At 44.4% G+C, this 14,670-nt stretch overlaps 1 protein-coding gene across 1 annotated transcript in view; it reads left to right on the forward strand.

Annotated features, from left to right (window-relative positions):
- The first annotated feature begins 4,371 nt into the window (after positions 1-4,371).
- Positions 4,372-14,670, forward strand: part of MAP1B (microtubule associated protein 1B) — a 93,661-nt gene continuing 83,362 nt past the window's right edge. The window contains exons 1-2 of the mRNA XM_020915648.2: positions 4,372-4,720; positions 13,457-13,558. Of these exons, the coding sequence (XP_020771307.2) occupies positions 4,537-4,720; positions 13,457-13,558 (286 nt within the window). The 5' untranslated portion in view covers positions 4,372-4,536. The remainder of the gene's footprint in view (positions 4,721-13,456; positions 13,559-14,670) is intronic.

A 14,670-nucleotide genomic window follows, 5' to 3' on the forward strand; every position in this document is an offset into this window, starting at 1 on the left:
ACTGTGAGTATAATTGGTATGTATTTTCAGATAAAGAAGTGAGAAATTATCTGCTTGTCTAATTCTATCACCTTTGGTGTCTTTGAGAACTGAAATTCTTGGTGTAAGACAAAAGAAATACAGATTAAAATTGAGGTTAAGCAAAATCTCTAGTCCTTCCTGAATTGGCAATATTGGTATGAACTTATATTTGATCTTGAAAAAAATTTTATTTTCTATTTCTGTTCACTGAAAATATCTAGAAGCAATGACTGAGGCAGTAGCAACAAGCAACTCCTAGTATTAGGACTATGGTCTCTAGGTACCATTTCCCTCTTGAGGAACCCTAGTTCCTCATTAGAGAAATGGCTAACTCTATGTTCTGAGGCCAGGGATATTCAAGGTGAGCTGGGAATATCTCATCATATCACTGCCCAATGATGGAAAAATTAAAATATCAACATGAATAATATCAATATGAATCAAAATATCAATATGAATATAACTTCAAGTTATATTCTTTATGATACAAAAAGTTATTAATCACCATTGGAGGATGTTATGGATGAATTAGTTATTTTCAAAATTAGTAAATAAAGAGAAAGAATCATGCATTTATCCTTCCCTTCCTTCATAAGTGTACCTCAGGCTAACCAAGTGACAGGGTGATATTTCTCCTAACAGAAGTCTTCCAGCTGTCAAATGAAGAAAGGATAATAAAATTAGAATATTATTTTATGACATTTAATGAAATTAAAGATCTAAGTAATGATCATCAATGGTTGTCAACATCTCAGGACAAGGTCAGCCAGTCTTTGTGTACTTCCTGATGGAAGAACACAGTATCACCCAAGAGGTATGATTGCGCCAAAAAAAAAAAAAAAACAACCCTGAAACTGATGAAGCATTTACATTCAACTATCAGTATATAGATAATTCAGAAGATGGAAGATCATGTTAAATACAGCAGAGAGTCAATCAGCAAAAATCAGACTGTGAAATTCTGCAGAACAAATGTTCCTATAATTCAACAAGAAGTTTTAAAGGAAGAAAAGAATAGGAACACATAGATTAAGAGATTTAAGACATATTCAGTCAATCAAAATATATAGATCTCATTTGGATCTTGATTTAAACAAACTGTAAAAATCATCTGATTAGAATGATGGGTACATAGAGGTTTCTTATACTATTCTCTCTGCTTTTATACATGTTTGAAATTTTCCATAGTAACATGTTAAACAGTAATAGAAGGAACAACTAACCCTTATTGAGTGCTTATTATATGCACGGTACTATTTTAAGCACTTTACATATTTAAACTGTTCCCCTGTCTGTGAGGTGGGCACTCATCTCTATTATGCGAGTGATGAAATTAAGGCACAGAGGGATTAAGCATCTTGCCCAAGGTCATATAGCTAACAAATTTTCGTGCTGGGACTTGAAAGCAGGCAGTGTGATGACAGAACCCAATTTTGAACCTATACACTACTATCTCTCATGAAGATGGTAGCTTGGACTAGGTTGGGGATAGTTGAAAGAAGTAGAAGGATTGAAGAGATACTTCAGTTCAGTTCAGTTGCTCAGTCGTGTCCGACTCTTTGCGACCCCATGAATTGCAGCACGCCAGGCCTCCCTGTCTATCACCAACTCCCGGAGTTTACTCAAACTCATGCCCATCGAGTCGGTGACGCCATCCAGCCATCTCATCCTCTGTCGTCCCCTCCTCCTCCTGCCCCCAATCCCTCCCAGCATCAGGGTCTTTAGGAGGTAAAATTGACCAGATTCCATGCTAAATTGTATATGGGGCTAAAGTCTGCGAGGCGTCCGAGATGCCTGTGAGGTTTCTGGTTTGACTGTAGGATAGGTGGTGATAATGTTTGATGAAATAGGTAAAGTGGTAGGGGATCAGGTTTGGAGGTCAAAGATAATTTGGGTTTGGAGCATGTTGAGGCTGAGAGGCCTTTGGGACACCCAGGTAATGTCAAGTGGCAGCAGGTAACACCAGCACTCTTATATGTTAGTTTTCCCTTCCTCCTTAGAACTGTTACCTTTTTTTCCTTGAGACGGGCATGGGAGCAACTACTTTTCTAGTTTGTAGTGTCAGTATTCAGTTCTTATTTCAGAGATGTTGGTACTTGTGCCTTTGATGTCACTTACACATTTTGTAAGATGCTTTCACTCCATTATCCAAGAAACTTGGTCAAAACAGGTCATCAATCATGTCTTGAGTGCTTACTATCTTCCAATCACTGTATTAGGCATTTACATTCTTATCATTTACTCTTCTTTTACAGAGGTACTCACACTGTTGAAAATGCATTCTTCTACTCAGTATATAGATGAAGAGACTGAAGCTAAGGATAAGTCACTTACCCAAAGTTACAAAATTGGACAGTAGCAGCCAGCATCTCTAGTCTGTGTTCTTCCATTGTGTCTCTTTTTCAAAATGTGGGTAATGACTTAAGTGGTTCATTGTCATAGTATTTAATTGCACTAATTCACACAGTAGGAAAGCTCTTCTGATGTTCTCATCCAACCTTCTGTTATGACAGTGGAGAACAACTCAGGTGCTAGTATGTCTTCAATACCTTTCTAACGCTTTCTGCTTTTAACTTAGGGTATAGGTCAGGATCTGAGTCTTGAGCAAATAAAAATAGTGTATTGCAGGAATTTTTGTCATGGTACTTATTTTCATTATGTTTATTTTAGGGATACCTTCTATTTATAGTAATTAGTGTTTCCACCAAAGAGCAGTAATTTCATTTAAAATAAATTTAAGAAAAGAAATGGAGCTAGTGAAAACTGTTACATAAATAAAAATAAAGATGGTTCAGAAAAATGGAAGGCCATCACTAGCTGACACTGATTTCAATGTCTGAAATTGGAAAACAGTGCTCCTTACTACATCTCCTCCCCCTATTATGGCCTTGGTGTTGGCCTCACCTCTCTAACAGAAATTGAATGCTTTCTCTGTTACCATCTTACTTGAAAACTCATGTCACTGATCACTGACTGGTGAAAGCAGCTCACCAGTAACCTTAGTCCCCACTGATCAGTCTGGCATATACAATGAGGCCAAAACCATGTCAGGGCTTCAGGAAGGAGATAAGAGCAAAGAGTACATTACCAATAAGTCGGGGTGGTTAACAGCTAAGACAATAGGCTTTTTGGAAATCTTAGTATCTCCTGATACTAAGTGATTTTCTCCTTAGTGATTTTCTTTTCTTTTCTTTATATGCAATCTAGTATTAAAACTATATTGGCTGCTCTAGTTTCCATTCATTCCTCTTTCCTAAGTCTCCAGTTCTCCAGTCTTTTATGATAGTACCATGTTTGACCATTTTGTTCCTTCTTCACCACCACCACTCCCTTCCTGGGACATAAGTTATATTCATTATATTCAATATGTTTGCGAGAAATGGTTGTAGATGGGCTGCCTTTAAAAGTGTTTATGAGTTCTTCTAAACATAAAAGGCAATAAAAACCCCCAGTGCTATATGTATTTTAAAAGACATCACTGTTACGTGAAATAATTTTGCTTGTGTGTTCCCCAAGGAACCGAAAAGTACACTATAGTCCTATAATCCTGCTGTATAGAGACAGTATCTTCTCTTTGTTGTTATGTCTGATACTATCTGTTCAGTATATTATTAAGACCAGAAATCTGTATCTGGAATAATGCATCTGTATTCTTATTTCCCATGAGCACTACAAAGCCAGTACTTTTTCATCAGTGGGTCTTGCAGAATAAGTTCCAAAGCCTGAACAATGGTAAGCTGAGGTTTTGCATTTTGATGTATTCTTCATGTATAGGTGGTGAATACTGGTAAATATGTCTTCCGAAATCCACAACATCAAAGAAAAGACAGGTTCCATCTTCCTGGGCGGGGTACCCTCAGCCCCACGTCCGCTGCGCTAACACAGATCCTGAGGACCTGGTTTCATCGCAGACGGCACCCGAGGCAGAGGCCTGGCCTGTCCACCTAGGACAAGGTAAATATCCCGACCCTGAAAATGGAAAGCCATCCACTTCTCCTGCACGAGCCGGGTGAGGGTTTGGAGCGGGCAGTGGCTGTGGGTGGGGGTGGAGGTTGGCAGTGTTTTCCCCTAGTCGAGTCCTCCAGCCCCTTGACTCGCGGCCCTGCCCTGACCATTGTCCGCACACCTCGTCCCTCCAGCTTCCGGGCCGCGGGCGAGATGATTTGCTGCAGATGACATCAGCCCTGGGCCAACGGTTGGAAGAGCGGAGGCAGCCACCCCGCGAGGATGTGCCGGGTGGTCCTTCCCTCCTCCTCTTCCTCCTCCTCCTCCCCGGCGCCCTGCCTAGTCTCCATATAAAAGAGGCGCCGCCTCCCCGCCCTCTCTCACTCCCGGCTCCTCTCCGCCGCGCGCTCTCCGAGAGGGCGGAGGGGGAGGCGGCGCGCAGCGCCAGGAGGAGGGGAGACGCAGGGGGCGGAGCGGAGACAGCACCTTCGGAGATAATCCTTTCTCCTGCGGCAGACGAGAGGAGCGGCCGGAGCCGGGCACTTCGCCGAGGCTTAACGGGCCGGCAGGATGGCGACCGTGGTGGTGGAAGCCGCCGAGCCTGAGCCGTCCGGCAGCATTGCCAACCCAGCGGCGACCACATCGCCCAGCCTGTCGCATCGCTTCCTCGACAGCAAATTCTACCTGCTGGTGGTCGTCGGCGAGATTGTGACCGAGGAGCACCTGCGACGCGCCATCGGCAACATCGAGCTTGGTAAGAGGCCCTGCGCCCCCAGGGGACGCGTTCTGGGAGACGCGCAAACGCGACCCCACCCAGGGCACGACGGCCACCTTTCTCCTCCGGCACGCCCCGCACCCACGCCTTTCCCCGCCACTTCCAGCACTCTGTCCAGATTCCTTCTCCTCCCCCCCCCCCCCCCCACCAACCCGGGTTCATTTCGGAGAATAATGCAAATTATTAGATTTGGGACCCAGTGGGAGAGTCTCCTAACCTTGAGGGATCCGTCACTAGGCTGGGTCTACAGATTCCAGCGGGCTACCGCCTCTCCCACTAAACGAGATGCAGGTGTCAAAGGGGGCAGAGGCTGTAATAAAGCCGCAACCGCAGGACACCAAGGTGTGTGTGTGTGTGGTGGGGGGGGGAGGGGGAACGTTGCAATTACTTCTTTCATCTCCCCCCACCCCTCAGCAAAATGCTAGGATTGCCCCTCGTCAGCAGACCCGAGGCTGAAGTACCATGTGCCAGGGTGCGCGTGGGAATCCCTCTAGCCACAACCACCTCAGCTCCGAGAAATCCCTTTGCTGGCTTAAAACCACTCCATCTTTTCTTCCCTCGGAATGACTAGGCTAGTCTTAGAGCCACGCCCGCTCCCCCCACCCCCCCACCCCCCGGGACGCAGAGATGGAGAACCGCCTGCGCCTCCTTCCCAGACGGCGCCTGCCTCTCTACTGCCCCTGGGGCCTCGGTTGCAGCTTTCTGCAAGGACAATGGGACCCCCAAGTTGCGGGGTGGGGCTTCTTCTTTTAAAAGTCTTTGCCTCGGGAGTGATGGCTTGGGGGTGGGGTGGTGGGTAGGGCCGGCGCCTGGTCCGGTGCGGGCACTAGGAGCGCGCTCTGCAGAGTCCGAATAGCGGTTCGCTATTCGGAAACCCTGGGCGGGGCCGTAAGGGTCCAGCGGGCGCAGCCTCGGGCGCGCGGACCGACCCGCCCCGCAGCCCCACCCGGGCTGCCGCAGTGCCCCCGCCCGCTGCACCTGCCCCCCGCACTGCGGCGCCCCCACTGGGCGCGGCCAGCCGGGCGTGCGTTCCGCCGGGGCTTGGGGGTGCTGCGTGCCCCCACGTCTGCCTCAACCCGGCTTTGTTGCGCGCGAAGTCCGCGGGTGGGCAGCGCTGTCCTCTGCCCTTCCCTTTCCCCCCCGGCATCGCAGACCTCCCCTTCTCCCACACCGAGGTCGCCAGTCCCTCCGCACCCCAGCCCGCGCTCTATTCCCTCGGGGTGGTGCTGAAGCGCGTCTGCCCCGAGACACCGGCTGGTGGGCGTGGTGCAGCCCGCACTGCGGTCTCTACGGCAGCCCGAGGCGGACAAAGGGCGTTCACGCAGCCCTCGTTCCCCGCGCCCGCCCCCCACTCCCCGTGAAAGACGCGAGAAAAACCTTGTTTTAGATGAAAAAAAAAAAAAAATTAAACTCTAGTGGTCTGCCTCTGCATTTGGAAACGGTCGCCTGTGCCCAGAACAAAAGGCTGCAGGGTGGAGACTCGAGTGGCAGACCTGGTTCTTTTGTTTAACTTTAAAGCACTGGTGTTACTTTTTGCTTAAAAAAAGAAAGAAAGAAATGTGAGCAGAAAGCAGACTTGTTATTTTATTCGGAAAAAAAAATTGAAGAATAGGCTAGGTCAATAGTGAAATGCCTCATTTGAGCATCTGATTACCCTTCATTTTTCAAACTACAGTCCTTTTAATTTGATCTGTACTAATTTAGTTTATTTGCACATTTTCTCCTTGGGAAATTCACACGTACTGATTTTGGGTGTGGCTGCTGTATGAATCTATGACTTTGGATTTTTAAAAAAATACTATTTGTCAGCACCTTTGCTGGGAAGTAATAATAAAGCAGGAGGTGTGTTTCTATGTATAAAAGGTGCATAACCACCCGATGTGGTGTGAGGAGAGGGACCCTTATCCCCAGTTTGGAGATGGGGGCCCAGAGAGGCAGGAAGGATAGGGAGACCAGCTCAAGGTCACACCACTCATAAGTGACAGAATGCCGGCACTGCAGCATCACTGGTTTTCTGGCCCTGTTATGATGTTAGTGCAGGACAGGCTAACATCACAGGGAGATCAGTGGTTTTCAGGCCCTGTCATGATGTTGGCTGCGGGCCGGGCTAACATCACTGGGAGATCAAAGAGCAATTTCTAGAGCTTGCCTTTATACAAAGGCAGGAGTCATCCACTTGTGGGCAGCACCCCATGCAGGGAGGTGGCTCAGCAATCACCTTCCATGTAATTATCTTCCTGCTTTGTTACTCTGCTGATCACCCTTTTAGTGCCCTATTTCTCAGTGGGTTTATTCAAGCTGCTTCTGTTCGAGGATAAACTAGATTCATCCAAGTTATCGGTCACTGTGACGTGGTCTCGACTATTTTTCACGCTACTGGAACTTAGTGATCAAGTTCAATTTTGTCTTCCTGCCTCTTCTTTTTTTAAATTTATTGATGTGTTATGTAGTGAGGGAAAGGCACAAATCATAAACGAGGTGCTTGGTGAATTTTCACAAGAAGACATACCTGTGTGATCCTGATCAAGAAACGGACATTCCTGGGACCCCCAGAAGCCCCCTCAGGTTTCCTTTTCAGTCAGCATGCCTTCCTGATTTTTTAGTGCCCTGATTCAGTCAGCTTTTTGCAGGGAACTCTGAAATAGCAGTATTGATCCCATTAAGAATCAACCGAGTGAGTGAGCAAAGCCATTTCCTAAGGCACAGTAACAGATGCTGCTTTTCCTCTGGAGATCGCTCTCTTGAGTCCTGGGGTCTTGGATGCAGCTCAAACCACAGGGCCTTCCAGTGCTAAGTGGAAATACTGCTCCGGTAGCTTTTCTGACAGTCAGAGATGACTTAGCAACAGGGCTGGCTGGCTGTTGCCCTGGGCCTGATGTGATACTTCCTGAGCTCTCAGGTTCCAGCAGGGCCTCCTCCTCCAGAGGTCACTCTGATACCATGGCTGCGGTGGCGGGCGCCCGTGGGACCGGTTGTCTGAAGCAAGATGGAGATGCTCTGGGGGTTTGGCCCTGGTTGTGTGCCGCAGCCTTTCCGCAGGGAAAGTGGTTCATCTTTTGCCCTTCTTGCTTGTCTCCCCTCTCATCCTGATGAGGCTCTGCGAGTCTGGAGACCCTGGCAACTTGGATTTTTGTCATTTGATGATTTAAGGCTCTATGGGAAACCCAGAAAATAAATCTGTAGGAAGATGGCGGAAATGCAAGTACATCAGTAGGCCTGAATCAGCCCACCATGGAGGCTGAGTACATACTTCTTGAAACCTAGTGTTACTGAATCAAACTCGAGGCAGCTAACCTGCACGCAGTAAAGCCAATCTACTGACCCCAGGTTGTGGTGAAGGAAAGTGCAGCTTTATTGTAAGATGCTGATATAAGGAGAACTCATGCTCAAAACCCCCGAAATCCCCCAAGGGTTTTCAGCAAAGCATTTTTAAAGGCAGTGTGAGGGAGGGTGTCCCAGAGTGTGTGATCAGCTCATGCACCATTCTCTGATTGAGAATTAGATTGATGATGAGGTGACAAGACTACGTTGGGCTTCCTTGCTGGCTCAGATGAAAGACTCCGCCTGCGATGCAGCAGAGCTGGGTTCGATCCCTGGGTTGAGAAGATTCCTTGGAGGAGGGCATGACAACACACTCCAGTGTTCTGGCCTGGAAAATGCCCATGGACAGAGGAGCCTGGTGGATACAGTCCATGGGCTTGCAGAGTTGGGCATGACTGAGCCTATGTTAGTGAGGACTGGTGCTAATGGTCATCAAGTAGTTCATTTCTGCCATTTGATGGTGATTTTAGCGTCTGAAAAGGAACTCAGGAAATACGCTTCAGATACTAATATCTAGGTATTTCAGAGAGGACCTAAAGCCAAGGATATAGGGGAGGGGTCTGTCCCAGGAAGGTCCCGTAGGGTCCTGCGTGGTTACACAAGGACAGAAGACGACATTCCTTTCTTCAGCTGCATTCAAAATGCATAATGTAGGGTCTGGTCATTTCTTAAGTTTGAAACAACAGTCTTTGCTCAGACTGGTCTAGCTTTAGTTAGTTAGTTATGCAGGACTCCATGCCAAACCACTGTCACTCCACCAGTAATCCTTGGCACCTCTTTTGCCCCCTTCCTAATTAGTCTCCAACATGGACTGAACAGTCAGCCCCATTTTTAGCAGAGTCTCCCCTCCTCCAATTTATTTTGGGACATAGACTACATACACTCATGTCTTGCAAAACTAATTCTAGAGTCTTGTGAAGTTTTCATTGCTTCATTTTATTTTTTTTTTAAACTAAAACATGTAAAAAACACTAAGTGTCAGTTTGATTTCAATTGCTGTTAAGAGTGTAATTTTCCTCTGGTTAACATTGGGAATCAGCAGGATTTGTTCATCGGAAAGATAGATGTGTGTAACATCTACTGCCCTGGATTTTTAGATGTAAGTTTTGCTAATTACATTGTCATTTATTGAATGCTTTCAGTCTAAATTGGTTAAGAGAATTAAGAACCCAGGAAAGAGTTAGGGCTTTGTTTCCATTTTGTTTTAACAGGAAAACAAAGGGGTGGTGGGAATGAAAAGAAATGTTGTGGAATGATACATTTATTATATCCATCCATTTTTATACTTTTCAAAATCAGAAGGCAGATGGATTTCTGCTTGCACTGCTTAATTGGTATTATCTACTAAAAGAGTTCTATGATCCAAATATAAGCCAGTCCCCAAACTTAAGGTCGTTAAATTGATGAGTCATTGTTAATCTTCTGTAAAGGTTTACCTTTTAAATAAGTTTCAACTTTTACCGCCAATAAATAACTTATTATAAATCACTTCTTTTGCTTGTTTCTAATGTAAGATGCCAGCCAAGACCTAAGTTATTTATCATCAATGCTTTGAAATGATGAACTCTGTGTAAGATGGGCCTCCCTTGCCTGCGTTACACAGAACACATAAATTATAAACATCAACTTGTTGGCTTAAAACAAAAGGAAAAAAGCAAATTGAAAGTTAGGTCAAGGGGAAAAAAAATAGGAAAACTTTTCTATAAAAAAGAAAACCTTATTGAATTTAGCATTTCCTTTGTTTTAATTATTTCTTTATGAGTCTAATCTGACTTCAGATCACTATTTAATATAGTTTTGCAAATAGAATTTTAGGGTTGTAGTTAAATAGTTTAGGAAATTGGGCAAAAAATGTTCAAAAGTCTATTCCTGAGAGGGAGCAACTAAAGCTCATGGAAAAAAATCAACTTGTCATAAGTCCCAGTAGCAGATGGAACCCAGGTACCATTTCAGCACGCAATGCATGGTCGTTTCCTTATGCTTTCTATCTGTTGTTTCTTTCAGGATATAAATTTTAGCCTTTAAATGAGAGGCTTTAAAAAATAATTGTTGCTCTTATTAAATAAGCCTACAAAATGCTTGCATCATCAATAAAGGTGAAGTCTAACCTGTATCAAGTAAGAGGATGTGGCTCTTCCATATGGTTCACCCTGACTTGTCCTGGGATTCCTGCCTCCTGCGCTCCTGCCACACACACCTTTTTTTCCCTCTTTTTTTCATCTGTCACTTTATGTGCACTTAGCCTTCCCTTAGTGCACTGCTCCCCCTGGAATCAGAACTGAGATGGAAAGGTCCTTTGTTCCCCGCTGGTCATCGGGCTAGAGAGAGTTGGTACCAGCTTCCAGGGCTGGAAGCCAGCCCCGGGTCAGGCAGGGAGTTCTCAGGGTGCCTTGCCATAGGCCACTTGCCCAGGGGTGGCAGATGCTCTCTGGGCCCAGTTTAAAAAGTGGAGGTGAGGACTTCCTAGTGGTCCAGTGGTTAAGACTCCATGCTTCCAATGCAGGGGGTGACAGGTTCGATCCCTGGTGGGGGAACTAAGATTCCCTCATGTGGGGGATGGCTGGGAAAAGTGGGAAGTGCAGGTTGATTTCCTCCAACTGGGGGATTTATTTTGCCCCCATCTGAGAAAGCCAGTAAGGGCACAGTCATGACAGATTTGCTGGAGAAGCAAAGGCCCAGGGAGGAACTTGACCTGGCATGGTTTGGGGGAGGGCCAGAAAATTCCATGGCTTTTCTACTCCCCACTAGAGCCCAGGATGACCTCCTTCTCAAAGCCTCTTCGGAACCTCTTTACCAGCACCCCACTGTCCCCTCCAATCATGAACTCAGGGAGGGGACAATGTACGAAGAGCCAAATAAGACTTTTTTTGGTCCTATGAGCTTTAGAGGGTCCACTGCTGGCTGCTTCTTAGGCACAAAGGGGAGATACACAAACCAACTGAATGCTCTAAGAGTTTTCATTGAGAGGTACTGTTTCCCTTTACTAACATTATCCAGTAGAAGGTACAAAGTAATTACACAGTAGTTTCTTTCTAAAATTGGTATAGAAAGTGGCCTGGTTCCAAAATTTTCCTTTTCAACTAAAACAACCGGTAAATCCATTGTAACCTTTATTTTATAAGTAGTAGCAGTGATTATGCATTCTTAAGGTGTAATTTGGCTGGAAATTGCTCCCTTGAAAAAGAGAACCTGAATTTTTAATTTCACTGGGCGTATAAAAAAAGAGAAATAATCATTTTATCAGTTGTTTGCTAATGGAACTTAAAAATTACTAAATGATTTTTCTACTGTTTCATACTTTTTCCTCTTTTAAGTTACAAATCATAGAAGCAGAGGTTTATGAAAGAGAAAGCAAACATTTAATTGCCTGTGTCATGACAAGTTAATTGAAGCCGAGGGAGAAATGGGAAACAGCAATCTAGAACCAGTTTATGTATAGCCCTGGATGAAGCCATTCAAATAATGTAGCAATTTAGACATTACTTAGAACAAAGGCAGAGAAATTGTGTGAATTTAATTAAAATACACATGTCTCATTATTAACTTGTTGACCCTACTTGGCAAGCCAGAAGACAAAGTGGAGCTCAGACCTGGAGCATAGATAATCCTAAGCAGTTCAGACAGGGGCTTGATGAGTTTCCACGCTAGCTGAATATATAGAATATATATGTGGAAGTCAAATATTTTAATGAATTCAGACCTCTTCACCTGTCAAGCTTTCTGTGGAACAAAAAGGAAACCTCTTTATCAATTCTGCATGAAAAAGATTCACAAAATCACAACATGCCTTTCTTGTTAAAATTTTAAGTGTTCCATTAGCACAAATGCAAACTGAGGCTGTTAATGTTTCCAGGGAGACCCATAAAATTCTCCCTTATAATTTAGCCTCTCTTTAGGAATGTTAACTCTTGCACACCTGAATCCTTCCCATAGATTGTATGAGAAATATCTACCTCTCTTTAGTGGATGGACATCTATTTGAAAATATTTCTCATAATTCGGAAAGGTGTTTGGTGTATCATCTGAAGATATTTTAGATGTATAGTCAACTCAGTTTACAGAATCTCTGTAGTTTGTGTGTGTATTTACAGTGATTCTCTGCAGAATAGGAAAACTGAACAAGATTTAAATAGGGGTAAATGCAGATATACTTTAAGGATTTAAGAGTTATGTTTAAGTAACATACTGCCATTTATACTCCCAAGTCTGGATGCATGACTAAATGACCAGCAAAAATGATTGAAGATCAAGTGTTTATTTAGAGACAGTTCACCTGTGTGATACACCTACATGTTCAAGTCCCTGCCTTTGGTAGATAGAGAGTAAATGATTGCCCTTCCAGAAGTTTGTTTCTGGAGGTTGAGGATGCTCCATGCAGGGGTAGAGTCAAGGATACTGCCTACATAATGGTTCTCCCATGAGCCATCTATTTAGGAAGATACAAAAATACACTCCAGAGTTCTGTGATTCCTCAATTTTGCCTGGCCCTCCCTTCTCTGCTGTTCTCTGGGTTCCCCTCTAGCCACCTCTTTTGGAAGGTCAGGAGAGAGGAGGGAGGTGGGGCATCAGCACTCCTTACCCCATGTTCCCCTCACCCCAGCTTCCAGCCTTGTGAACTTTTATGGGAATAGACAGTTCACGGCCCCCAACTCTGTAGAAGTTTATAAAGTATAAAAAGTTGCCACATCTCTTTGCCTCTGGATAAGAAAACGCAGACAACTAACAATTGTGAATGAAAGAGCTGTCTGCCAAGCTAGTTAGCTAAATGCCTGGGAGGACAGATAGGCCAGATCCGCCTTCTTAGCAAAGATAGCACACATTTTGACTGATATCCAGGGGTTGAGAAATCAAGGTCAAAAATGGGAGGAGTAAAGAAGAGTAACCAGATAGGCATACAAAATGCACACGCAGACTGCGAAAACCTTTAAAAACAGACATGTGGACTTGAATGCCACCCCCCGTGTTTACTTCCCACCCTTATTCTCCATCTTCTAGCCATGTACAAGTGGACCATGGGAAAGCCAGCAATTGTCTAGTAGCCCCCTAACTGCTACGGAGCTCACCGTCTTCCTGTCCTTTCTGCTCCCTCTCAGGAGTAAAGCCTGTCATTTTCCTAATAGCTGTTTTCTTTTACTCTTCCAGAAGAGCTGCATTTACATGTTATGAGGGGCAGAAGTTCAGTCCACACTGCTAGTTATCCTTCCCCTGTGGCCTGGTGGAGAGAGCTCCCCCGCCCTCCCATTTTGTGGGTATCCACTGCTGGTCACCAAGCTCTTCAGCAAAAGAGTCTCCACTCCCTTCCTTAAAGCCTGAGAAATGCTACAGTGATGTTTTCCAAACCACAGCGAAATGACTAACTGGTGGTCTGTCATTTGTCTTCCTTTCCTTTCTTAGGAATCCGATCATGGGACACAAACCTGATTGAATGCAATCTGGATCAAGAACTGAAACTTTTTGTATCCCGACACTCAGCAAGGTTCTCTCCTGAAGTTCCAGGTGAGGCTTTCAGTTCTGTAGTAGTCAACCTAGAATTTGAAAGAAACAGACCCTTGGCTGGAAAGCTTTGCCTGGGGCATGGAAAAGACTTCCTTTTATTGCTAAAGGGATTCTTTGTGTTTGTTACTATCAACTAGGTGAGCAAGAAGCCACCTTTTAAGAAAGTCAGCTAACTCTTAATTTGTCATTGTGCGGGTTTCTATTTCATGGAGTCTTAGAAGATTTTAAGTTCCAGGGTAAATTTTTAAATTTCATACTTATCTCACTGTACTCTGAGCTTAAGAGATTGTAGTCTATTTAAATGTTAATTTTACTCACATGAAGCTATGAATACAAATTGGATGCTCTCAGAATTCCATAAGCACCCTCCCTCTCAAGAAAATGAAATATGTGTGTGCATTTCTGTATTTTCTATCTCAATGAAATATGTATCATTATTTCATCATTGCATTATCTCCCACTTAGTGTGGGTAAAAGAGTCTGGAATTCCAAACTACTGTTAAGATAGCCTTTCTTTCAGAGATGAAAATGAATACCACTAAATAATTAAAGGTAAGGACACACAAATTTGTCATTTATGAAGATGCTGCTGCTAACTAGCTACTTCACTGAGGAGGTAGTCAGACTCACCCACCTTGTCTTCCTCTTGTGAGGGTGACCCATGCTTCTCCCACTTGGTCACATTTGAGGGTTATGAACAGAGTTACTGGTCTGTAAAGACTCTCAACCTGGGGTGTGTCTCTCAAAAGTTCTGCCATTGATCTATCACAGTTGCCATTTGGCGTTTTATTTCTTGAATATCACCTAAATTTTATGTAAAATAGAGACTGCTCTTTTCTGTCTTTATGATTTTGTTGCATGATTGCAAATTTTATTGGCATTGATAAAAAAATCAGCAATGAAGTTCAGCCATTTTGACTGATTACATCATATTCCATCGGGCTTCTCTGATAGCTCAGCTGGTAAAAAATCCGCCTGCAATGCAGGAGACCCCGGTTTGATTCCTGGGTGGGGAAGATCCCCTGGAAAAGGGATAGGCTACCCACTCCTGTATTCTTGGTTTTCCCTGGTGGCTCAGATGGTAAAGAATCCGTCTGCAGTGTGGGAGACCT

Source organism: Odocoileus virginianus, chromosome 14 (genome assembly GCF_023699985.2).
Source record: "Odocoileus virginianus isolate 20LAN1187 ecotype Illinois chromosome 14, Ovbor_1.2, whole genome shotgun sequence".
In the NCBI taxonomy this organism is placed as follows: Eukaryota; Metazoa; Chordata; class Mammalia; order Artiodactyla; family Cervidae; genus Odocoileus; species Odocoileus virginianus.